Source organism: Mizuhopecten yessoensis, unplaced genomic scaffold, assembly GCF_002113885.1.
Source record: "Mizuhopecten yessoensis strain PY_sf001 unplaced genomic scaffold, ASM211388v2 scaffold4599, whole genome shotgun sequence".
Lineage (NCBI taxonomy): Eukaryota > Metazoa > Mollusca > Bivalvia > Pectinida > Pectinidae > Mizuhopecten > Mizuhopecten yessoensis.
Genome location: NW_018405627.1, coordinates 1,430,211 through 1,456,489, shown reverse-complemented (window position 1 = coordinate 1,456,489; position 26,279 = coordinate 1,430,211). Strand labels below are relative to the sequence as shown.

Sequence of the window (26,279 nt, the reverse complement as noted above, 5' to 3'; positions counted from 1 at the left end):
AGTGTTTGAAATCCGTTTACCTTAAACTATACCTAAACAATGATTGTTTCGACGGTGGCTTATGATAAAACATACAATAACGATTTGTATCACACACTTGCCTTTGATGAAAGCATTTTTGCATATATGTAATATGTAAGTGTCGTTTGTGTTATCATATCCGGGCAGATAAAAAGCGCCCCCCGTTGAATCCGGGCGATACAAGTCATGTTTATTTTCTTGAAATTAAATCTCGGAAAACTGAAATAAGCGCCCGCCTAGGATTACATAAACGATTCAGTTATTGATTTTTTTCTTAATCAAATTTGTGATATTGTTGAATTAATTCATCTTTTTTTCTGTGTCTTTACTTTCTAAAGCGCGCCAAAAAAGCGACAAGACTGTTCTGATAGCATTCCAATCATCTGTCTTCCCTTGATTTGATATAAGGACCTTGAGCACATGAAAGGTGTGTTTATCAAAAGAGTCGTGTTCTAACCTGTAATAATTAATTCACTGTATATATAACTTAATCGGAAATCAGTATACGGTTCAATTCACTCGGACGTGTAGTTGAACTGTAAGAGATGTGCAAAGATGATCATAATGATTGCCGCCATTCCGTGGGCGACCCGCCCGCTACGCGTCTCGGTGAATTTTAACTTATTCTTTAGCGTTCCCTTAGATCAGAGATGTATATATACGTTTCTGCTTAGATTAACCCTTCCGCCTGGTATATTCCAGAGGCGTTTCTAGGATATTTGAAAGAGGACGTAGAATAAAAACATTTCTAAAAAAAAAATTGGACCTTTTTTATGGTTAAAAAAAATAAAATAATTGTGAAATGCACTAATGTAACGGTTCCTGACTTGGAGGATGTATATTTTATAGTTTAAGTGTCAGGGTGTTTATGTGTTTAATTAATGAATATGATAAATTGCCGTATTCAATACAATATTAGCAGATAACGACATTTTTTATTTATTTTTTTAAAGGGGGGGGGGGGGGGGGGGGCGTACGCCCATTACGCCCCCACCTGGACCCGCCCCTGTATTCTATTTAACATGTTATAACATGGGGCAAAGAAGTAATTCCAACAGTGTGGACAAGTTTAGGTTGTCAAATTTTCGGAGCGATCCGCTCCTTTTTCAAGACACAGTGAAACAGAACAGTTACATGTACATATACATCATATTACAAGAAGATATAATTGATATACTATAATTGAAAATAGAGCTATTATATAAAACCAATAGTCCCTCGGCTAGAGACAGCCGAAGGCAGCAATTAAGCTGAGAGCATCGCGGACAAGAAACGCTGATGTAGAGGACCTATTCTTGCGCAAGATTCACTGTCATATAAAGTGAGTCAACGAGAGATATCAAAAAACGTGGAACATGTGCATTTGGAAATCTGGCCCGGTAAATGTGAAAAATCTCCAATCTGCTACGGAATGTCTCAATACTGCGATGGATCTAAGTCACAACAGGTGTTATAACACATATGCAGGATATGTGAATGATGAAATACTGTAAGGAAGGTGATAGCAGTGATATAAGATAAAGTGCAAACATTTATGTTATTGACACTATTAATCCATTGTCTCGCTGCCTCCCCGAAAAAAAATCGGACTTTAGCAAAACTAATATTAGTCTTGCTAAAGTCAATTAGGCCTAATGACTATTTGTTACATTTAGGGGTCGAATGATCGTTTCATTTAGCAATCCATCCGTCAATATTCCATTCCTATGCTTCTTATTGTTTATATGTAAACAGCCAAAAGACTTAAGCCTTGATGACTTCGCACATCAGTAAAATCGGTATGAATGGTTATTGCGTCTGCAAAATGTTACCATTCGCAGGTCCCTGTGGGATGAAACATGTGTTCGTGTAATGCAGGTTAAGAGGCAGCGCACCTTTTAAATCCCAAAATGATATGACTACAATACATATGATATTTTATACACGTTTGCACTTTAATCACATCAATACATAAAATAATACAATTCAAATAGAATCTCGCACATCAACAAGCCGTCAGCTGTGTTTACATATAACCGGAAATAGAATTCCGGAAGGAAGAAGAGAACAGCGCATTGTGGGAAATTACCTATATTCACGTCTAACCACACGACTAACAAAAACAGACGAAGAAAATATCGTTCTGTCCGAAGAATGAAGACTTCATACTCCGAGAACACGAGGAAATGGAAGACTTAGGATCTACCTATATACCCGTGTGTAAATATACACAATATTAGGCCGAAATGGTAATCTATGTTTGGTTTAACACAACAGGTATCGGTGTCTCTGTTTCCTTTCCAGTGGCCTAAATTTTCGTCCGTCTGGGACTGAGTGCCCTACTGTCTAGACGGATGAGATTATGTAGGGCGATTTGCAATCAACAGATCAGTCTGATAGCCCCGGGCCAGACTGATCGGTCGACATAGGTAGGGCGTTTTAGGTGTGGCGGTGTATTGATTTTCTAACGAGGACTGTATCGATCAATTACTCACTGATTCACTGTTTAATTTGACGACTTCGTGAACATGTGTGTGTGTGAACTATCCCATTCAGACAATGGGAAGTTCATGCATGTTTGCCTGTAAGAGATAAAATGTCACACATTCCAACGTTTAGATTTAAAGTTACATTTCTTATCAGACCAGTTCGAAATTTGTCTTCAGTATTGTAATTAATGTGACATTTTGAAGAAACAGGTCATTGTGTAGTACTCCTAGAAGTATACATCATTGTTCACGTCATATTTGCCATTTCACTGTCTCTCTCACCGTATGTGATGCGAAGGCTGAACGCAGTCGCGTAATCTATAAAAAAACATTGGAAATACTACTGTATGTAATAGATACTAAATACTAATTGAGCAGACATGTACATTACATCCAACTATTTAACGACACTAACAGAAATGTTGCTGAAGGAATAGTTCATTCTGTACTTATCTAAAGACAAAATATATTCTGTATACAGAATATAGTATAATATGCCAATCCAACGACATGTGATCATGATTAAAGCCAGATGTTTCAGTACCTAATGAAGACATAATATTTAAATATTTAAATATAAAGGTATTTAGATATTTATATTTAGATATAAATATTTTTATAAATATTTTAGTAACTTTTATACTTTCAATTACTGAAAACTTTATGAGTGTTGGATTGAGTTAACTCATTCACCCCTGAAGACACATTTGAACTCTTCCAAATCATAGGTTGGAATAGTTCATTATGAAATTTCAGGGGTGAATGAGTTAAACCAATACTGCAGGTGAAATTTTAGGAAACGTTCATCAATTCATAAATTTAATTATTGTTTATATATGTCTGCTTATAGAATTATTGTTAATTCACCAATTTCATTAAATATAGTTTACAATATATCAAAAACTAGCAGACAGACAGTGACTTAAAAATTTAAAGTCCAGGACATGCATGTGTAAAAATGTTGATGACCGTCAATAGTTATAAAGGATATTGCATGAGTTTCCATTTCATATGAGATTTATAAACAGGGTCCAAGAAATTTTCATTTTGCAAGCTAAAATGAAAAATTTGTGATAAGTTTCATAAATTTAATGAAATGAAAGCTAGTGTAAGATCCTTTTTATCACATAATCAAAATTTGTGGCTTTTATTCGTGTAAAACAACAATTTTCATGCAACCTTGAAATGTCAAAAGCCATCTGTACGTGATGTCATGTACTTGTCCTAGGTATGACGTCACAATTGAAATAATTGAAACTTACAACCAATCACAGGGCTGATAGGTCATATTACATATGAACAAATACATGGACCAAATCCTAGATACACCTACTGGTATAATAGTTAAATAATCCACAAACTATGTATACAGTTTAATGTTTATGATACTTCATGTTTGTTTGGGTGTTTTTTTACATCTGTAATTTACTACCGAGTTGTTCGAGTATCCAGCAGATGATTTGAGATCATTGGTTGGTTGGTTTGCATTTTCTTTCATCGTCTTTCACCGACTTGAGTCTTTGTTAAGTCAGTGTGAGGGGTTTAGCAAGTGGCCTTTACTCGCCTTCAAGGGGATTCTAAAGCCCTAGCCCAAGGCTTGTCATCTCCCTGTGGTCTGATAGGCGTGGTCTGTTGTCCATTGATCTAGATCCGATGTTTATGTGTGGTTCCCGTGGTACTTCGATGATGCACAATCATTACAATCATGAATCTGGGGCTGAACATTGACCTATGTTGTGAATAGTAGTGTTTCCCACAAGCCCGATGAGCTTGACACCGTGCAATGCCCTTTTTAGCCCATCATCATCTGATGGTGGGCTATTCAAATCACCCTGCGTCCGTCCGTCCTTAAACAATTCTTGTTATCAGTATTTCTCAAGAAGGACCAAGGGGATTTTTCTCAAATTTTTATATGTAGGTTCCCGTTGGTCCTTAGCTGTGCAGGGCAACTTTTGAGACTGATCGGATAAACAACATGGCCGACAGGCAGCCATCTTGGATTTTGATAATGAAAGTTTGTTATTGCTATTTCTCTGGAAGTGATAGAGAGATCTTTCTCAAATTTGATATGAAGGTTCCCCTTGGTCCTGAGCTGTGCAGGGCTACTTTTGAGACTAATCGGATAAACAACATCGCCGACAGGCAGCCATCTTTGATTTTGATGGTGAAAATTTGTTATCACTATTTTTCGGGAAGTACCAGAGGGATCTTTCTCAAATTTGATATGTAGGTTCCCCTTGGACCTGAGCTGTGGAAGGCAACTTTTGAGACTGATCGGATAAACAACATGGCCGACAGACAGCCATCTTTGATTTTGATAATGAAAGTTTGTTATCACTATTTCTCAGGAAGTACCAAAGGGATCTTTCTCTAGATGTTTTCTCATTATTGACGGAAGTATCTAGAATGTGGAGGGTGGGTTAAAACTGCAATTAAGGAATAATAGTTTGATCGACCACCAGGTCAAATATTTTTGTTTTGGCACATCATGTTTTGGCACATGGTATAGGTTATATATATCAATTAAGTTATAAATTAGCGATTGGTGGCCAGGTCGCGATTATATAATAAGATTGTTATCATAGTAATATCATGATAATACACATGTGTCTGTCAGCGATGTGACAGTAACATTCCACACTCCGTGTACTGTTAGGATATTATACATGGTCGGGGCCTAAAGATGTTTGACTGGTTCATGTTTACAGGAAAGATACTCAATCACCAATAGCATGTAGTGTATTTATGTGCAAATTGTCCGACATCGATGACAACAATATTAATGGTCGCACTTCATGAGTACTACCTGCTATTCAGTAGTTAAACGCTGTCAATGCGAAAATAAATAAGTTTAAGCAAGTTTTGCGTGACTATTATTGCAATGCCGATAGCCAACCTCGATAAAAAATGTAAATAATTTCAGTACTCAAATGGTGTGTAGGAGCAATCCGAAACGTTGTAACTTTAAGCAGGGTTCAAACTATCACTAGACAGACAATTATTATTTGTATTATTCAAAAAGTATGTTCAAATTATCCACCTATTTTAACTGACCAAAGGTTTACTGTATATTTTTGACCAATCACACAGGCCTACAACTTTTCATATTTTCCCTGATGAAGCCCTACTATTGGGCATTGTTCTCTTCTCATGTGCATACTGTTCCCTCCAACTATATATGTAGCTGCTGTCTGTTGTCTTAAATGTAGGGCCTTTTACCCCAGGTCGTTGGACTGACCATTATAACCTACTTTTGAATTTCAACTATATACTTCTATACCCAGTGATTTTTTTGCTCATGCAATTTTACAGCCAAATACAGGCTGTTTCCCCTAGCTAAAAATGTCTTATTTTCCAAATGACCAAAGACTGAGGAATATATTCCCAATTTCAATAAGAATAATTCTGTATTTTCCCAGTTCATAAAGGAACAGGCTGATGTAAAATTTAGGTAACAAATTTAAGAAACTGATACGTACATGTGTTGAACAATTTGGTTTATACACTGGTATAATTATTAATAAAAAAAATGAGGTTCTTATACATGTAGGTCATCTCAAAGCGGTTCACAAGTTATTATCCGTGGTTATAGGACCTAAATGCAACCAGCCAATATCTTTATCAGCTCCCTGGGGAGCATACAGCCAGTGCTGCCATTTCGGCGCTCACAGCTAGCTTTCTGCAAATCTAGCACTGCCCAACCACATACTCATTTACAGCTGAGTAGACAGGAACAAATGGAGTAAAGTGTCTTGTTCAAAGATACAACACGGTGTCGTGCCGTGTCGTGCCATGACTCGAACCTGCAACCCTTTGGTCACCAGCCCGGCGTCCTCACCACTAGACTACCGTGCCTCCTATATACATGTGTGTATAAATACATATGTATATGGCATTCGTCTAAATATCTAGTTTTGTTGTCCATTTGGATCAGGACTATGGACTTGGTGTTGACACTAATTGATAGCACATGTATATATACCCAAACATCTAAATCAATTTAATGGGTCAGTCAATTGTCATACAGCCTTTTATAATATGGGGTCAAACAGAGTCAGTGGTGGTTAGCCATGTTGCTCGGCAGTTATTTAGTCCCCAAAATGAAGTCTCAGGGACTTGATGTTTTTGCTCCATTTCTTTAACTCTCTTCCACCGGTGTGGTTTCTGCCACTTTTCGCGAAAATTATTGGGCATAATTTTACGAAACTCAACAGGAATGTTGGTAAGTGGAAGTTGGTGTGCGAATGACTTTCCTTTGTTTAGAGTCCACCAACATGGCCATCAGGGCCTTTGAATTCATGCCAACTTTTAATCAATATGAAAATTAAGAGGGGCCATTCTATGTAAAATTAAAAGAAAATTGGAACATGGAGGGTCATTTTCAGTTTTGAGGGGTCAATGGCCCCCTGGCCCCCTGGCCCCCTCCAGGATTATCCCTGAATGTTGGTTGTCAAAAGGCCCAGTATATATGTAGTTGATGGTAATTGTAATTTATATATTCAAACTAACCCTGCAATACTGGGTACTACCCATTTTTGTGTACCGGTATTTTCATGCAAATCATTCAACTATGAATATTTTGGGTGCAATACTGCCTCATTATATACTATATGATACATGGAAGTACATTGCACAGACAGGTATAGTGATAATGAGATATACGGTATACATAATGTAAAACTGATATAATATATCCTGTTACACTGGTACATATTTAAGTAGTTCAAGTTCGGTGGATATTTATTTATACTCTGTGACCTTTTGAGAAAAACTAGCTTCCCTCTAATGGCTGTAAATTAAATGAGCTGTCTCTACGATTACGTAATCATGGAGTGACTCCTATAAAATACTCCAATGTGTGATTGTCTGGCTACTGGTGCTATTGGCATTTAAGTTATTCAGTTTTCCTGTCTCAGTAGTTTTAGATTTCATACACATTACGGTATATACAACATGTATTCAAAGAAACTGGAGCTGAATACGTAATATTATACATTCCTTGAAATATACCTGGGGTCCTGCATGTTAATGGACAATTATCCATGTGTGCTGACGTTAATCCTGTACCTATGTTATCCTATACCTTTCGTACATAAAATTGTATTAACATATATACAGGTTTCTAGTGTTTCTGTACAATTTTTGTAAAGTAGATTTCATAATCAACAAACTCCCACACCTGCGCACCCAAGTCATTCATCCTAGAGACCTGGACACATTTTTCTCTGCATTAGATTTGTGTCCCAGGACATGTATAGTTGTCTGTATGGATACATATATATGTTATGTGCAGCTTGGCTGCATTTAATTGACACAACAGGGGTACTTTTGACAGGCGCTGTGTCACCGTCAGCATAATCATATCGGACAAGAAATAGCCGACCAGCAGCCTCTCGGGTATAAGTGTTGGATATGTGCATAAATCATTACACACAATTACTGTCCTTCTATATTACCGGGTAGTGTTAAAGGGGCTGGTTGGGAGAAAAATGTCATATTTGCTAAAATGGCATACTAATGTTTAAAATACCTTCTTATGAAATATACCGATACAAATTTTGTTGAAATTCACTCCCTAAGAGTAAAAATTATAATTATATTAAAGAAATCCTAAATCGTCACCTGACAGTCTAAAACTCTCAATTGACCCAGATCAGTGATGTAATTTTACTGCACGCGCGTCATCAACAAGGCCAAATGTAAACATCGCGGCAAAAGAAAAAGATGCATGCAAAAGTCATGACAGGCACGAGGTATCAATACCGTTATACAATTGTATATAACAACAACATATAGGTAGGAATACTACACTTGCATCATACATGACTTTTGAAAGCAATTATTTACGTATACTATTGCTGTCTTGTCCGGTAGTTGAGTCCGACATGGCACATGACGGCGTGCTATTGTTGTTATCTTAACTGCCCCCCCGACCAGCCCCTTTAAAGATTTAAAGAACACTTTTCTGAAAAAAACAAACATTAATATATATTCACATTTCCAATGCAAGTTTCTCTATAAACATCACCAAGAGAATTGCGTTAACGTTCATAGAGCCATGAACGTAAAATTTCAATCAACATCATTTTGAAGCTTCTCCTCACGCCTTGATTAACACGATTCATGACAACCGATAGCATAAAACATTTTGGTGATGTAAGGCTGTTCCAGCAATCTTGTTTGTGTTGACAAACAGACACTTCAATATTTTTTCAGTGTTCATGTAGGTATGAATGCATATTTACCATGGGTTTATATCAGTATGAAATTGAAAAAAATGCCATTTAATCCTAATATGATCATTGATATTAGCCGTTACTATAAATAATACACAGCAGTGTTTTAAAATTTGGCAATATACATTGTGAAAACTAGCACAATCACTATATCCCAATTCAATATCAACAATTTATTTGTTTAGTATCATGTAAATATTCGAAATCACAACCTTAATAAGTTATATCATATATTCTAACTTGATTCGTTTGCAACGCGGGTTTTGATTGGATACGGATCATGTTCTAATCTGTGATAGAATCATGATCAATCGTGTTAAGCTCCGCCCATCGCACTTAAGCCACACCCTGTTTCTAACAAAAGCAATATGGCGTCAAGCTCGCCTCTTAACGAAACCCAACACTCTGCTGTACATCTTTGTATTATTAATGACACATGGGAATGTATTTGTAGAATAGATTAAAAATAAATATAAATATTCCTTGTTCTTACCTCCATTTATTACTAAAAACGTTCGTTCCATCCGTGTCTAGGCATCTAGTTCGATCCGAGATCAAAGGAAACATTTCACATGTGTTGTACAAATTTTGCGCTAAACTCTTCACAGATGTTAAAACAAATAATCACTGATTTTGTCGATAAACACAGATTGGCATGCATGCTGACATGGAAAGGTTTGAATTTGTTCAATGCTAATCCAAATGTGTCGTATAAACTTTGGCAACAGAATGTTCACGAACAATCCAAATATTCCGCCTCGTCAACATACAGATCGAGCGCTCGCCAGTATGGGCGGGGCCAAATGACCCAACTTTTGAAAGCTTCTTTCTGATTGGTCACAGTCCGCTGCAGAATGACACGTCACCAGAACAGGGCACAGCATACTTTACTATGTACTTGTAGCATTGTAATTCAATGTTTCTAAACATATTAGCGTAATATATTTCTTAAGGTGTGTTAGAATGGGGATAGAACTTTGTTTTTCGTGTCTATACTAGTACTGGCGATTAGAACATGAAATTTGGTTTCAAACTCTCGACCTATGTCAGTGTCGAGTTTAAACCAAATTTCATGTTCTGATTGCTAGTATAGCCACTCAAAACATTGTGCTTTCCCCTAAGTATATAATTGCATTTGAGTCCCATACATCTAGTTGTCCATACTTTATATCTTAAAGAAGTATTGCAAATCAGTGTTTTAAAAGTGGTAAAAGAAATACAGTCAGTATCAATCAATTTGTAAAATTGAAAGAGTTCAATGGAATTTAAATAAGATAAACCTTGGAAGAATACATACTTTAGACAGATTTTACTATTCACTATTCCGTCTTTGCGTATTGCAGAGTTATCTTCTTTTGGGAGCAGGTATTGATTGTTACGTCATTGGTTTGTGTGAGAAAATTACGTCGTTTTCTCAAAAAATGATGACGTTACTCTCACAAACAAGTAACGTAACAATCGATACCTGCTCCCAAGAGAAGATAACTCTGCAATATGCAAAGACGGAATATATGTATTAGGAGTACATTGTCCATTATTTTCCTACAAGTAATTTCATTTTTTTTGTCTTTACAGAATTCCTATTTTTAACCCTGCTCTTTGGGACCAGAGCTACTGTGTGTTAGTGAAAGCACGATGGGGAGCACATCGTCCAAGTTCCGTAAACACCTAAATAATGGGGACGAAGTGGCGGCCCTGAATCTATACAACAGCCATAGTGATCTGAGGAAAGCCCTGGATCCAAACTGTTCCTATGGTGACTCGCATCAGAATGAAACGCCTCTTCACTACTCTGCACGACATGGCATGAAAAGTTTACTTCGGTAATATGTTCGTCATGATACTGTCTTTTATTTTCATTACCTGATTCAGAAGGGTTCAATGTATGAAAGTTTGCACTTTATTAAAAAAAACGTCTTGAAATATGGGTTTTCAAAGGGATTTTGTTGAAATATTTGCAGTGAAGATATTGATTTTTTTCCGATGAATTGCAGGCCGCAGCTTCCTTAAGTCAAGTTTCCCCAATCATAATTCCCTTATTCAAAGCCTCCAGAAAAATCAGCAAGAGCCACCCCAACTTTCATGTAGTTTAAAATGACAGAAGAATACGACAACAATGGGTCAGATCAATCTGATTGTGTCTGTTATTTAATGTCTTTTTATCTATTTACTTCTTTTTTCCAGCACAAAAAAAATGTATTGCCATCATTGCAGTAGGGAATCTCGATTCTTTGTTTTCCCTCAATTAAACATTTTTCACTCACTCAGGCTTTGCCCTCATTAAACAAGATTAACATTGGAGAAACCGAGAGATGTGTTTCCCTACAGGAAGGGTAATACATGTATCTTATTCTGGGGGAGTTTAGTGGGTAATTGCAATCAAATCTTGCTTGCAGGATATTTTTACGAGAGTTAGGAGGAAACCCCAACAAGACAAATGGCCACAAAGAGACGTGTCTACACTGTGTAGCTATGGAGAAGCCGTGTCACAGCAATTGTTACCCCGTACTACGCAGGCGGGCGGATTGTCTGCAGATGCTACTCAACTGGAGGGGAGCTACTCTAAAGGACGGCGAAGTGGAGAAGATCGACTTGTCTGCTCAGGATGAGGTTTGACCTTTGTCCTTCTGTATATCATTTGTGTTTTCCAGGACAGATCCCTTAAGTAGGTGTAGTAATAAGGAAGATCTGCTATTTAATAGAGGATATCCCATGTATGATTTCACAAAACACGCTTAAGTAAGTTTCGAAAAGTCTAATGGAATGACAAGGGCCGCTTTCGATTATCCTGATCCAAACGGTTGTACCAGTTGGACCAAAGTTGTTCGTAAATGAAATAAGGTCCGACCTATTAATCTGACGGTGTATTCAGGCAAGCCTTGACCAAGCCTTAGCTTGCAAGGCCTGCATAAACTTTTGCAGGTCTGCCAGGATTTATACCCGAAAATATTACATTTAAAAACAGACAAACCGGTTGTTCCGCATAAACGAACAAGCCCAAGGTTCTTCAATGATAATTGATATGATTTTTTCATGTGTAAAATAAAAGTTGTTGTTAGCAAATTAATAAGAAATACAAATGTTATGGCTAAACTATAGACATTTTCACTTTAAAATAAAGAAAATTGGGGGAAAAAATGAACTTCTCGCTACTTTTCTGAGCTAATTAAGGCACTAAAGTACGTACTGCATCACTAAAATTTATTTGTATTTTCAGAATTTGAATACTGCGTTACATTATGCTGCGGCGTCAGGGCTGAAGAGATGTGTCGAGGTAGGTATCATGTTATGTTCCTTCTCTCTACAGTTAAAATGGTTGATTTTTCTGAGTCAATTCTTCCTGCTACTGGCTAATTATCTGATGAAGAAGGTCATGATCAGGAAATAACAAAAATACTTGCTATTTATACTTATTGTGTAAATAATAAAACGTAAAGGAAGTTATTATATTTTGAAAGCTTAAATGATGTATAGAATTCTATCATTGAAATGAAAATGATATCTTTCAGAGTTGAATGACATAAATTATGGGATGACCAATAAAACAATATGTCTGGTTATTTTTTTTCCAATTTTTTGTTCGGATACCTGTAAAGCTACAGTTAAATTAATGGTTGTTTTGATAATCTTGGGTACTTACACTAAATAATTCACCTATTTTGCTAAAAAAAACATCTGGTCAAAAATCTATATATGAAATTAAAGAGTAATCATTGAATGTGCTCTAGATCAAGATCAAGTTATTCATGCCCATATACTATAATACGGCATAGCTCATGTTGGGGGAATGCTGAGTGAGAATAGGTTATAGATCTCTGATTGTTGCTTATCTGTTTAAATCACTTCCAAGATACACCTGAACTACTGAAGATACCATGATAACCAGTGTACACAGGTGCATGAACTCATTCACCCCTGACATTTCATACTGAACTATTCTTACCTTTGAATTGGAAGAGTTCAAATGTGTCTTCAGGGGTGAATGATTTTACACTAGAAGAGGTGTTGTGCATTGTTTCCATGACCTTAACATGTTTTAAAAAGGTCTAAATATATTTCTATATTATGCAGTGAGGCTACAATACTTGCTCATCCATAATTTATTTCCACTTCAGATGCTGGTGGCTCATGGGGCACCCTTGTTCACAGAAAACATAGACCAACTAACACCATGTGATTCTGCAGAGAGAAACTCTCACACAGACATAGCAGTTTACCTGGAATCCAAGATGGTCTTCTCAGATGTGAGTGGCAAGAATATTGAAACAAGTTTTATGATTGATATTTAAGTAACCTACACTACTGTCATGCAACACCATTAAAGGGCCATCATTAAACCATCAAATTTGTGTACCATTAATTATGGTCCTTTCCATGACAATGAAAAAAACATTAATAAACATTTGATGGTCATGAATGTTTAACTTAATGGCCATTAACAGTAAGATCAAAACAATGGCATAAAGGCATTTTGTAATGAGCATGAAAAAAATGGTTTAATGACCATTAAAGATCTATCAATATAATTTCATGGGCATTACAATATATACCTCTCTAAATGTTCATGGCTATAAAACTTGGTTAATGTGCAAATCAAATTTTGATGAGTCCTGATTTTCATAATGCACCATTTTGATGGTCATTATTTTCATAACTCAATATTTTGATGGCCATCATTTTTATAGCATACATTTTCATTGCTTTCGTGATACAACATTTTAATGGTCATTACAATCATGACATCTCAGTTTAAAGGCCATTACTTTCATTAAGGCACATTTTAATGGCAATTACATGAAAAATGATTATCATAAAAATGGTACAATACAATTTTTAATGCTCATTAGTTTTTAAATGGCCATGAAATTCTAATAATGCACAAAGAGAAGGAATAATTAATGACTCTGTAATGATTTTATGTGCAATTAATGGCAATTAAATCAAATGTAATGGTACCCATTAAAATTTACTTGTAAAAAAACAATGGTTGTTTTTAATGATTTTGATCATTTCAGTGAATTTTTAATAAAATTTTACAACTTTGTAATTGCTGCAAGCAGAGTAGTGCTAATAGACTGATGTGAATTTTCGACTTCAATTCTTCGAGATGAATATGACATATCCTAGTCCTGTGTTAAGGTGTGGTCAAAAAAATTATAAATAGACTATATGAATTGATTTATTCTGCTTATGATTTAACACAAAATCTTGTAATTGCCACACTAAGATTATAATCATATACTGTAAAATAGTAAAAGAGAAAGGCATATTGTATGAATATTCAAATTTTGTTTTAGAGTTTCGTATTGTATGAATATTCAAATTTTGTTTTAGGAACTCTTTAAGTTAATAGGTGATATTGACACATGTTATTTACCTAAAATTATCTGCTGATTACAGAATGATGGTAATGACTTACCTATAGCGGAAATGTTACCTGTCGTGGATTCAGAGGTAAGACACCAGTATGACTGAACACTGATAAATAATGGAAAGAACAGAGGGATTTAACATATTTTTTACAAGGCAAGGGTAGAGCCAACGCCGTGGTTTTCTTAATGGTGGACTAATTTGGTCTTTTGCTCCTCGTCTGGATACCCGAAAGTATGCAGGGGATTGAGTAAAAGTGAGAACATCATAAAACAGATTCAATCACAACAGGCGAAGGAGCAATAAGTTGTTCTTGTAGTTAATTAGAAGTGTCGAACGGTTTCGCCGCTACAGTGGGCTTCTTCAGGACAAAATTATAGGATATTTCTATCCCTGAAGTATTTTTTTACAATATTTAAAGTATTTCAGAATATCAAGAAAGAGTTAAAACAATTATGACTGATTTAGAATATTTTCTCTCTCATATTTATTCTTTCACATGAAAGAAGACCATGTTTATCTCATTCACCCCTGAAATTTCATAATGAACTATTCCAACCTTTGAATTGGAAGAGTTCAAATGTTTCTTAATAGGGATGAATGAGTTAACATGAGGTCTAAAAAGTTTTTAGCCATGATTCCCTACTTACTGATAAATGTAAACATGGATAGTGTTTTATAGTCTTCTTGTACTCTATATGGGGTGTCATTTAAAAAATTTTAATGCTACATGTTAATACAGAAATTGAATTTAAATAATGTTATTTTAGATGAAATGTGGGGTGAGGCAGTTTGTGGGTTGGGGCCATCAGGAAGGCAATTTTTTTAGACCTTCTCCCAGAATTTCTTTCTTTGTCTTCAAAAGCTAAGCTACCGCATATATTTTAAAGATCATTTGACCCATATGTTAATATGAAGAAATTCTCATTAGATCATCAACTTCCCTGCTGTATTGAAACAGCCTTAATGTATTAATTTTACCTAAATTTGCATTGAATACCTCTGATGCATAAATAGCTATAATGTCATTAAAGCCTATTTGTATAATTCTACTTTCAACACGAGATATCTGAACTAAATAATTATTCATTACTTTTCATTGTGCAGTAGTACAGTGGTTTGCAAGATATCTTGAAATAATTTGATTTTGGCTATTCTCCCAAAGGTAGATGTTTTCATGTATTAAGATATTGTATAAATAGTGATGACGTCATATTCTGCAATATTAAGTGCGTCATTTGCAATTTCAACTTCTGATTGGTTGAAGTTGCTTGGCGATGAAATTGCTGCGCAATGTTGAGTTTTGTACATTGTTACTTTTTGTCAGAAATAAATTAATATTCATTACCTACGTTGTCCGTCTTTTTAAATTAAATTATAAGGGGAAACCACAGTTATTATTGGGGTTATATGATATATATACATATATACATACTTTGTGGAGTTATGCAAAGTGCACACATTGTTTTTGGTATATACAGTATAACGCCCAAAATAGTCCTGGTTATTCCCTAAGTAACTTATTACTTTTCATTTTACAGGAGTACAGTGGTTTGCGAGCCCAGGATCTCCAGGAGGCCAAGGACCAACTGCTGGTGGAGACAGCAGACATGCTCAGTGTGCCACTGTTTACTGCCGACGCCCTCTTACGGAACCATGGTAAGCTCTGGCGGAGAATTATCTGGGTCACATTTTTCTTGACATACATCAAAGGATGTGAAGGGGCGCATGATGAGCCATTTGTAATAATTAATTTAAACAGCCTTTACATATTTGCAAGTAACACGTTCTTTACAATTCGAAAACTTGTTCTGAATGTGAAATCCATTAAATTGTTTCACTGTACTCATTGTTCATACTGAATAATATTATAATACTCAATTAAATTTCCTAATATTTACTTTAAAAAATGACAAAAATCTTTTTAAAACATTGGTCTCGATGTGACACTTAGCAGTATATAGCCAGGTACCTGCACTTGTATTGACCCCTCTTGTTTGAATGAACCCGTCCTTAGCATGTGTTTAACGTGTGCGTCCTGTTTGTGCCGAGCAGAGTGGTCGCGTGAGATGCTCCTGGAGGCATGGATGAGCGACCCGTTGGCCTGCTGCGAAAAGTCTGGTGTGACCCCTCCCCCCAGTCTGTTTTCCGAACAACCCCAAGTCCAGGAGTCCTTGACCAGTCCTGTCAGCTCAGAACCTCCTAGTCCTGACACCATGGTAAGATGTCTCCTCCTTATCCCTCCACTCTGACACTTACATTTCTGATGGTATTAAAGTTATTTCCTCCTCATCTTTACATTCTCAGAGTATCCTTTACTGACACCAAGGTATTGAGCTATCTGTACTATCTTGGTTGAGTGTCTTTATTGAGTCGGATATCCTTTATAACTTTAAGCTATTAAGTTTTGGTTTGATGTGTTTATATTCGTGAATGTCTCTTTTAACAGTATTGTTGGCCCTAATTATAAATGACTCACATTGTCGATGGGCCGTTAAAGAATAAAAATTAAAAAAAAATTAAAAAAAATTGATATAAGTCAAATCACTTGGTATAGTGTGGTTATTGAGTCGGTTCTTCTGGATATAGCTTGAATTACTTGGTGTAGTGACTTTATTGACTCTAGTCTGCCGTATAAAACCTGTTGAGTATCTTATACTAGTCTTACCAATATGATTCTACAGTATACTGTATATTGGGACATTTTAGCTGCAGTTTATTTTTTCGCCTTTTTCATCCGCCATAATAAGAGGCAAATTTATCATTACAGCGAATGTTCGTAAAGAACATTATACACATAGTAATTAAATGCGAGAGGCGAAATTAACACTGAGCAAATGTTGATTTTAACCCTTTCACCACTGTAGACCATAATGGACTCGTCCAGATCAACGCATGGTAGAGTCTACTGAAGTTACATAGGGGTGAAAGGGTTAATGGCAAATGGCAAAAGTTTGTCTGGGTGAAAGTTTCTGTATATATACTTCCATAGTTTGGTATATAGTGTTCAGATACATCTCTATCAGAATAGGGTTAGTAACTGTGAGTGGCTCATTTTGTCTGGCACTTACACTTGGGTTTCGTGTAAGATTATAATTTTGTAAAAAGAGAACAAACTGATTGATTTGACATTTTGACAGTTTGTTATAGCAAGTTGATCCTGTGATTATTTAACAAAAGTGCATTTCTATGGTCAGGATTTTTTAGCGAGTGCACATCAAAGTGAATAATTCCTATTGCAGTCTGAACAATGCTTTAATGTTGACAAAGACAATAAAAAAAACTCAGAAGTTGGTTGAAATGGTAGCAGTCTCCCGAGGATCTTCACAGTTTAAGGGATTAAAATGCTTCAAAACGTTTATAAATACGAGTTTAGGTAGGTATGTGCCCCGGAAAGCACGGAGTGGTCTTGCATTATTGACCCTGTTTCCTTATTGTTCCAGTGTGATATTTGTACTCAGTCATTCCTGTTGGAGGAAGAGCCTGTCCACATGGCCTGTAAACACCAGTTCTGTCGCTGCTGCTGGAAAGAGTAAGTATGATGTGCCGATACAGCCTGTAACGTTTATATGTAGGTCTATCCATTTTGTAGCAAAGAATCAAAATCTTTGCTTACTTTATTTCAAACACTAGGACACAAAGTTTGTCTGAAATATAATTTCAATGAGTTTTACATTTAATTGAAATATAAGCCATGAATAAGTCACCTGTCTGATAGAAACGATTCTTAGTCTGTTGGCTTATCATCAATGTTGCACAAAATTTAAACCCAACATATTTGCTAAAGGGAAAAAATCTGGTAAAATTTCTACTCCATGAAGTTCAAATATTATGAAACCAGATGATTTTAGAACCACAGTTATGATTTCAAAATGTAATTAAGTGACTCATTTTCTGACAATTTTACTCGTTAACTTACCTGACAGATACCTGAACTTGAAGATCCAGGAGGGAGACGCCCACCATATTACCTGTCCTGGGTTTCAGTGTGGAAAGCTTGTTCCTGTAGAGATTATAGAGAACATCGTCTCCAGGGAGATGGCACGGCGGTACCTTCAGTTTGACATCAAGGTATTATACCTAACAGAATGCTGTTAGATGTGAAAATATTGCAGAATAACCCCATGGAGAATAATACCACTTCCTCCATTTTGTGTACTGTAATGTATACAGTGAAGAAGGGTTTACTCACTAATTTGCTTGATTCCAACTCCATTTATGGCAAGCATTAATAGATTGTGTGTTTTTCTAAACCCGACAAAGTTTTATAGTTCGATAGGAGGCACGGTAGACTAGTGGTAGGACGCCGGGCTCGTGACCGAAGGGTTGCGTGTTCGAGGCACGGCACAGCACTGTGTTGTATCTTTGAGCAAGATACTTTACTCCGCTTGTTCCAGTCTACTCAGCTGTAAATGAGTATGTAGTTAGGCAGTGCTAGAATTGTAGAATGCTAGCTGTGAGCGCCAAAATGGCAGCACCGGCTGTATGCGCCCCAGGGGGTTGAGAAAGATATTGGCTGGTTGCAAAGGCCCTATAACCGCGGATAACAATTTGTGAACCGCTTTGAGATGACCTACAAAATAGGTTGTGATAAAGCGGTTTATAAGAACCTCAAATTATTATTATTATAGGTAGGTAAGAAAAATAGTTGAAAGAAAGAACAAAAGATAAAATTCAAAATTTAAAATCTCAATAAAAACATATTTTAAGAAGTTTCTATTCCCCTGTTAGTTGGGTTAAGGTAAAAAATGATTTTTTTTTAGGTTAAAGCTGACAGTGCAAGTTAAAAAGCTTTCAATTGAGATAAAAACAAAAAACAAAAAAAAACCAAAAAAAACACCCACACACAAAAACTTAATTATGAACTTGTGGTCTTCGTCATGTAGACGCTTTACTAGCAAAACACATGCGAAATGCGTCGCTACCATGTATGTAGTCAACAATGTGAAATTCGATAATTGAATCGTTCTCATGGAAATTATTGGAATTAGTATTGTTTTCACACAGGAGGTTATAACTAGTTGGAAATCTTAAAGGTAGGCATTAACGTTCGTCGTATATTTGCTTCTTTCAGGGCCGTTTTTTGGGGGAGGGGGCAGGGATCGTGTATTAGATATTTTAATTGGTCATATTTTACTACTATTTCCACTTTTCTTACATAAATGCTATATTTGATGTGTTCCATTTCAATATTATTCAACTGATCTGATACAAAATGTCGGTAAAAAATCATATATATATAGAGGAGTTTCACCATGCGCATATATATTGAACAAATGATAACCGGTTTGACGGGTAATGCTTTTTATACCCAGCGAGACCCATACTCGTTACCAAGCAATGACAAACTAAAATGTCGGCACTTCCTAGTTAGAAACGGTAGAAGGAAGAGAAGGGGAAGATCTCAAAACCAGAAAAAAACACTTTAAAAAAAAAATCTCAATTGAAAGCTTTTTAACTTGAACTGTCAGCGTTAAGCCTTAGTTATATTTCTTGTGAAATAATTTGTGGGTGTATTTTGAAAATAGAATATTGTTTTAACTAAAATATACTGGAATTGTTATCCTCAATGATACACGTACCTTCCAGGCATTTGTAGAAAGTAACCCCAGTATTAAGTGGTGTCCCTTCCCGGGCTGTGGCCGAGCGGTGAGACTGCCAGAACTGGACGGTAACAACCAGACACCGCGACAGCTTCCTGCCGACACTTCACGTGCTGTCGACTGTGGTAACAAGCACTACTTCTGTTGGTGAGCTATTAGTCTTTTTTAAGATTTAAAAATTCTCTGAAACTTGCTCTTCAAAGATGTTTAATACTGAATTCCTGTCTTGTATGAGTCATCACCGGTAGCTTCATTTTATACTACTGAGGACAAAGTATCTTCGAATGTTCCTTATATTTGGTTTTGTAAACAGGAAAGACTTCTACCATGTAAACCAGTTTTGCTATAACCAGCTCACCGAGACTACATATACCTATGAAGTTAACTACTGTAAACCGTGAAATTTTTGCTGCAGTTTAGTTCTCGCCATTTTTGCCCACCTTCATGAGGGCGAATTAATCATTACAGCGAACATTTTTAAACAGCATATTATATATAGTCATTTAATGTGATGGGTTGTGAATTCAATATTGGGCGAAATTGGATTTTACCATCAAAGGGAGAAAATATATCTGCGCGAAAAAAATCTCGGTACACAGTTTTTACTGACTACCTTCCTTGAGTATGAACTTGGGATAAATGTATTCAATTTATTATATCTTTGTTTGAACAACTACACTTTAAGGGTAATACAATGAACACACGCCTGTAATATTTTCAGGGACTGTGGTGGTGAGGCTCACGAGCCATGCAGCTGTGATAACTGGATCAAGTGGTACCAGAAAATAGCTGAAGTGAAACCTGAACAAAGTAAGTCTTCAAGGTCAAATCCAAACAAAGTAATTTAAGGTCATACCCGAACAAATTTTGTGTTCAAGGTCAAACACAAATTAATTATGTCTTCAAGGTCATATTGAACAAAGTATGTCTACAATGTCAAACACAAAGTATGTCTTTAAGGTCAAACACAAACAAAGTAAGTTGTTAAGGTCAAATCCAAACGAAGTAAGTCGTTAAGGTCAAATCCAAACGAAGTAAGTCGTTAAGGTCAAATCCAAACAAAGTAAGTTGTTAAGGTCAAATCCAAACAAAGTAAGTTGTTAAGGTCAAATCCAAACAAAGTAAGTCGTTAAGGTCAAATCCAAACAAAGTAAGTTGTTGAGGTCAAATCCAAACGAAGTAAGTCTTCATTGTCAAATCCAAACAAAGTAAGTTGTTAAGGTCAAATCCAAACGAAGTAAGTCTTCATTGTCAAATCCAAACAAAGTAAGTTGTTAAGGTCAAATCGAAACGAAGTAAGTCTTCATTGTCTAATCCAAACAAAGTAAATCTTTAGGGTCAAATCCAAACGAAGTAAGTCTTCATGGTCAAATCCAAACAAAGTAAGTCTTCATGGTCAAATCCAAACAAAGTAAGTCTTCATTGTCAAATCCAAACAAAGTAAATCTTTAAGGTCAAATCCAAACGAAGTAAGTCTTCATGGTCAAATCCAAACGAAGTAAGTCTTCATGGTCAAATCCAAACAAAATAAGTCTTTAAGGTCAAATCCCCAAAAGATTAGTCTTCAACGTCATACCTGAACAAAGCAAATTTTCAAGGTCACACTTGAACAACGTAAGTCTTTGAGGTCAAACCTAGGCAAAGTGTGTCTTGAAAGCCAAACATAAACAAAGTCATATTTCAAGATCATACCTAAACAAAGGGAGACTTGTAAGGTCAAAACCAATATGTCTTCTAGGTTAAACCCGATCAAAGTATGTTTACAAGGTCAAACAGGATCAGAGTATGTGTAGACATTGGACCTGTAAATGTTGATGTAAAAGGTGAACCAGGTAAGTTTGTTTCAAAGGCAGACCTGAACAAAAGGAGTCTGGAACAAGGTGATGTCTCAAAATCAAATCAGAACCTTAAAAGTTGCAAGGTCAGATCAGAACAATGTAATGTCTCATAATCCAATCGAAACATTGTAAGTCTCAAAGTCAAATCAGAACCTTAAAAGTTGCAAGGTCAGATCAGAACAAGGTACAAGTGAGAGTCTCAAGGTCAGATCAGAACAATGTAATGTCTCATAATCTAATCGAAACATTGTAAGTCTCAAAGTCAAATCAGAACCTTAAAAGTTGCAAGGTCAGATCAGAACAATGTAATGTCTCATAATCTAATTGAAACATTGAAAGTCTCAAGGTCAAATTAAATCAAAACGATGAAAGTCTCAAGGTCAAATCAGAACATTTAAAGTCTCAAGGTTTCAAGGTCAGATCAGAACAAGGTACAGTGAGAGTCTCAAGGTCATATCCAACATTAAAGTCACAAGGTCAGATCAGAACAATGCAATGTCTCATAAAAATCTAATCTGAACATTGAAAGTCTCCAGGTCAAATTAAATCAAAACGATGAAAGTCTCAAGGTCAAATCAGAACTTTAAAAGTCTCAAGGTCGCAAGGGCAGATCAGAACAAGGTTGTCTTAAAATCAAAATGAAGCATTAAAAGTCGAAAGGTCAGATTAGAACAAGGAATGTCTCATAATCTGATCAGAACAATGAGAGGAGCTCAGTGCCAAATTTGAATCAAATTTAATTTTTTGGCAAATTTGAAGTAATTTGTATGACAATACACACTTATAAGATCGTCACAAATCCAAAGGCTCGAAAATAGGTCGTAAACTGATTGCATTTATGTAACAATTGTTTTCCTGATATATATATATAATAAGTGTATTTGTTAACAGTGGATGGCACAGAGAAGGATACAGAGTCTGCGGCCAACTGTCTGTGGCTAGTCACAAATTCCAAGCCCTGTCCCAACTGTAAATCTCCTATTCAGAAAAACGAGGGCTGTAACCACATGAAGTGTTCTAAGGTATGGACTCGAAGGGAAAAAATGAAAAAATCAGGATAGGTATTGGACAGTGCTACATTTTGTAGGATCACTATACATTGAACTGCCTCCCTTGCATATCAGCCATTATTTTGAGATATATGATATAATATTTCCTTATTGTATGGTCTGTAGGTAATTTTCAGTGATCACCCTGAGTAACCATTTTGAACTAGACCTGCAGGTGAGGATCCAACTGAATGTAAGGGATCAATTCTCATTCATTATGGAAATAACTTTGAATAGACCTGTATTACATATATAGTGTCACAGAGGTAACTGTTGGGTTTGTCGTCATAGAAACTGGTTGCATCAGTATTCTGGTTTAAACTCTTTATTACTCAGAACTGAAGACAGCTTTATGACAGAGTACCACTATATGTTATGAAACCTGTAATGGAACCCAAAAACATGTGTTGTGTATACATAGTCTATACTGGTTTTAGGGGAGTATATGTGGATGTGCATGAAAAAAGGAACTTGCAATTTGACTGTTTTTCCTGGAGTTATGGTCCTTGAAACCTTCTGCTCCAGAAACCTTAGATTTATAAGAATGATTAAAGATTGTGATTTATAAAAAAGTAATGTTTCTGTTGAAAGTTACACTAATTTTAAATACAGCTTTTAAAAGGAGAAATTTCAACATCCATCAGTCTATATTTCATACACACATGTGATTGGCTGTTTGTTGTTTGCTTCAGACTCGGTGTTAGTATATTTACATGTATTTTAGTAAACATTTGATCTTTGTTTGTTTCAGTGTAAATTTGACTTTTGCTGGGTGTGTTTGGATCAGTGGAAGCGCCACAACTCGAGTACGGGCGGATACTTTAAGTGTAACCGGTACGAGGTATCAAAGATCGTGGAGGATCACGCCAACATGGCGCAATCAGATGTGAGTAGGACGTTTACATATATATATAACACATGACATGTGTTGTTTAAAGGTAGACATCACATGACATGTTGTTATAAAGGTAGATAATACATGACATGTGTTGTTATATAGGTAGACATCACATGACATGTTGTTATAAAGGTAGATAATACATGACATGTTGTTATATAGGTAGATAATACATGACATGTGTTGTTATATAGGTAGATAACACATGACATTTGTTGTTATATAGGTAGATAACACATGACATGTGTTGTTATATTGGTAGACAACACATGACATGAAAATAGTTTTTTCTTTGGCCTTTTGGGGTCAAATTTCTATCCCATTTGCAATTAAAAATGTTGCTTTTTCTGATCATGAAAAAAAATTGTTTTTAGTCTTTAAGATAATACTTTTTTATTTGCGTTATTTGGATATAATTCCAAAAGCTTCCCATGATGCATTTTACCCAATTCCAAAGCCACTGGCCCTATTCAAAATTTTGAGCAGAAGCCCTTTCAGAAAATACTCAAATAAAGTAGTCAGAGTATGATAGGTATCCCAATGCATGACAATATCTGAGGGAAATAATTGAAGAAAATCCAAAGCCTCATGGACTCTAGTTAGAATAATTAGATCAAAATATTTCTAGAATTAAAAAATATGTATATATACGTATTTCTCAAATGCAGCTTTGGATCAATTAATTACATGTATGTAGCTAATATCTTCAGTAAGATTCATCAGTTTGGAAATATGTAATAACAAAGTGTTCCTTTATAACAAACAATGTACATATTAACCGTGTCGCAACATCACAGCTGGACAAAGGGACCAGTCGGTCTTGAAATGTTATGACACATTTAATATGTATATTGTTTGTGTATAAAAGTAACACTTTGTTAATATGGTAGCTACCTACATACTAAAATGTTTGGAGGTTTTTGTGCGATTCTTATCTGCTCCCATTATTAAAATATTGGTTGACCTCAATAAACTTTCTAGAACCTACCTAGTGAATTTAGGTTTGCTCGATGAATGTTTTTGTCCGTAGTAAAAGTATCATTTTGTATTTTATGGATTTTTTTTCTGTAAAAAATATTCATTTGTATTTTAGTGGATTTTATGAATGCTGAAGATTGAGTTTGTTGGGAAAATAAAGTTTAGAATTGTGTCTTTTAGTTTAAACAGAACACACTAGTTTCATAGTAAAAGATTTATATGTTTGACTTAATTCATATTAACTGAGATGAAATGTATTATGAGAGCAAATGTTGATGTGGACAATCAGTGTATTGAGATGTGTTGTTTGTGTAAACTACCAGGTAATGAAAGACTTGTCATGTTTAACAGGCGGAGGAAAAAAACAAGAGAATGCAGGAAATCAACAAATTTGTCCATTATTACACTCGTTTTAAGAACCACGAAAACAGCTACAAGGTGAGTCACATACTTGTCTCTCAAACTTGAAATGTTTACATAATATAATTAAAACAGAAATTTAGCTTTCGAAAAATGTCTTTGACACTTGAGCAAGATATATATAATCTTCTCTTTAAGAACGGATTGCGATGTTTACTCAAGAGCTAAGAGTTTTGTAAACTCTGAGCTGCTCACCCTAAATTTATAAGTTCTACTGTTATAACACTTTCAATGCCTTGTCCTTTTTTTTCAGTTCTTGAAAAAAGTCCCCAGCTGATCTGAATAGAACCATGAACTAAAAAAAACTAGTTATTTGAATGAAACTACAATAATAAAGACCTGAATTAGATTGGTTATTATTTAATACGCTGTGTTACAGGTATGACAATTATTTGTTTCTGTCGACAGTTTGAAGAACCTCTCACCAGTTCAACTAAGACGAAGATGATGAAATTGGCGGAGGCTGTAACAGACCCTGGTAAGAAAGGAGTTGGAGAACGTGTTTTGTTTGTTTTGGGAGTTCACAGAAAGGTTGCATGAGTTACCTAGACTGTGTTTAGAGGGAAAAAAACGTTTAAAAATGATCACAAACGCTCCAATTTTATAATCCCAATTAAAAACACAGTTTTGGCTTCGTGTATTGGTATTGTAGAGGTAACAATAAAACATAGCAAGTCCTTTTGGCTCAAAGAAATGGAATTTTCTAAAGCCAAACTTGTTTTAAACGTTATTTGATAATCATGAGACAATTCTGAAGGCTGCTAATTTGATTTCATTATGAGTATGTTTTACAAAGTATAGTATTTTTAGATTGTGAACTTTGATGGAAATATAAGTTGGTTTTAGATGCTTGGTATATATACAATCATAATTAAGCTTCCTCCATTTTTTGGCAAATAGACAATTATCTTTGCTTCTATTATAATATCCAGTGTAAAGTCAGATTTGTTTCATTCATAAAACCATGTCGACAATTAAACTCATTTACCCCTGAAGTAGTGAAGACACAATTGAACTCTTCCAAGTCAAAGGTAGGAATAGTTCATTATGACATATCAGGGATGAATGAGTTAAAAGCAAATGTGATTTCTGTTGATGTGTAGCCACAGCCAATGCAGAGACCAAGTTTGTGGAGGAAGCTGTGGAGCAGCTACTGAAAGCTCGGCGTGTGCTCAAGTGTTCCTACTCTTACGGGTACTATCTGGACGGTCCAGGCTACAAAAAGATGGTTTTTGAATTTATGCAGGTAATTACTACAAACTGGTAATTCATTGTAAACACAGTTACTGTGAAATGTCAACATGAACAATTGTTTACTGTAAACAGGTAAAGACTTTATCATAGAGGAATGTTATTTACAGGTGTTCATCATAAACAGGTTATTATTATTGCAAACAG

General features: G+C 35.6%; 1 protein-coding gene across 4 annotated transcripts in view; it reads left to right on the top strand.

Annotated features, from left to right (window-relative positions):
• The first annotated feature begins 2,086 nt into the window (after positions 1-2,086).
• Positions 2,087-26,279, top strand: part of LOC110449386 (ankyrin repeat and IBR domain-containing protein 1-like) — a 39,832-nt gene continuing 15,639 nt past the window's right edge. For 2 of the 4 annotated variants that reach the window (XR_002462846.1, XM_021496238.1), the window contains exons 1-17: positions 2,087-2,249; positions 10,301-10,548; positions 11,122-11,335; positions 11,943-11,999; positions 12,841-12,969; positions 14,126-14,179; positions 15,637-15,754; positions 16,151-16,314; positions 17,539-17,627; positions 18,022-18,166; positions 19,685-19,845; positions 20,420-20,508; positions 22,428-22,558; positions 23,337-23,471; positions 24,813-24,899; positions 25,290-25,359; positions 25,985-26,127. Coding sequence is in view for 3 of the 4 variants with exons in the window: in XM_021496238.1 (XP_021351913.1) it covers positions 10,361-10,548; positions 11,122-11,335; positions 11,943-11,999; positions 12,841-12,969; positions 14,126-14,179; positions 15,637-15,754; positions 16,151-16,314; positions 17,539-17,627; positions 18,022-18,166; positions 19,685-19,845; positions 20,420-20,508; positions 22,428-22,558; positions 23,337-23,471; positions 24,813-24,899; positions 25,290-25,359; positions 25,985-26,127 (1,974 nt within the window). In the remaining variant the exon portion in view is untranslated. The remainder of the gene's footprint in view (positions 2,250-10,300; positions 10,549-11,121; positions 11,336-11,942; positions 12,000-12,840; positions 12,970-14,125; positions 14,180-15,636; positions 15,755-16,150; positions 16,315-17,538; positions 17,628-18,021; positions 18,167-19,684; positions 19,846-20,419; positions 20,509-22,427; positions 22,559-23,336; positions 23,472-24,812; positions 24,900-25,289; positions 25,360-25,984; positions 26,128-26,279) is intronic. The other 2 variants (XM_021496239.1, XM_021496240.1) reach the window with 2 other exon arrangements.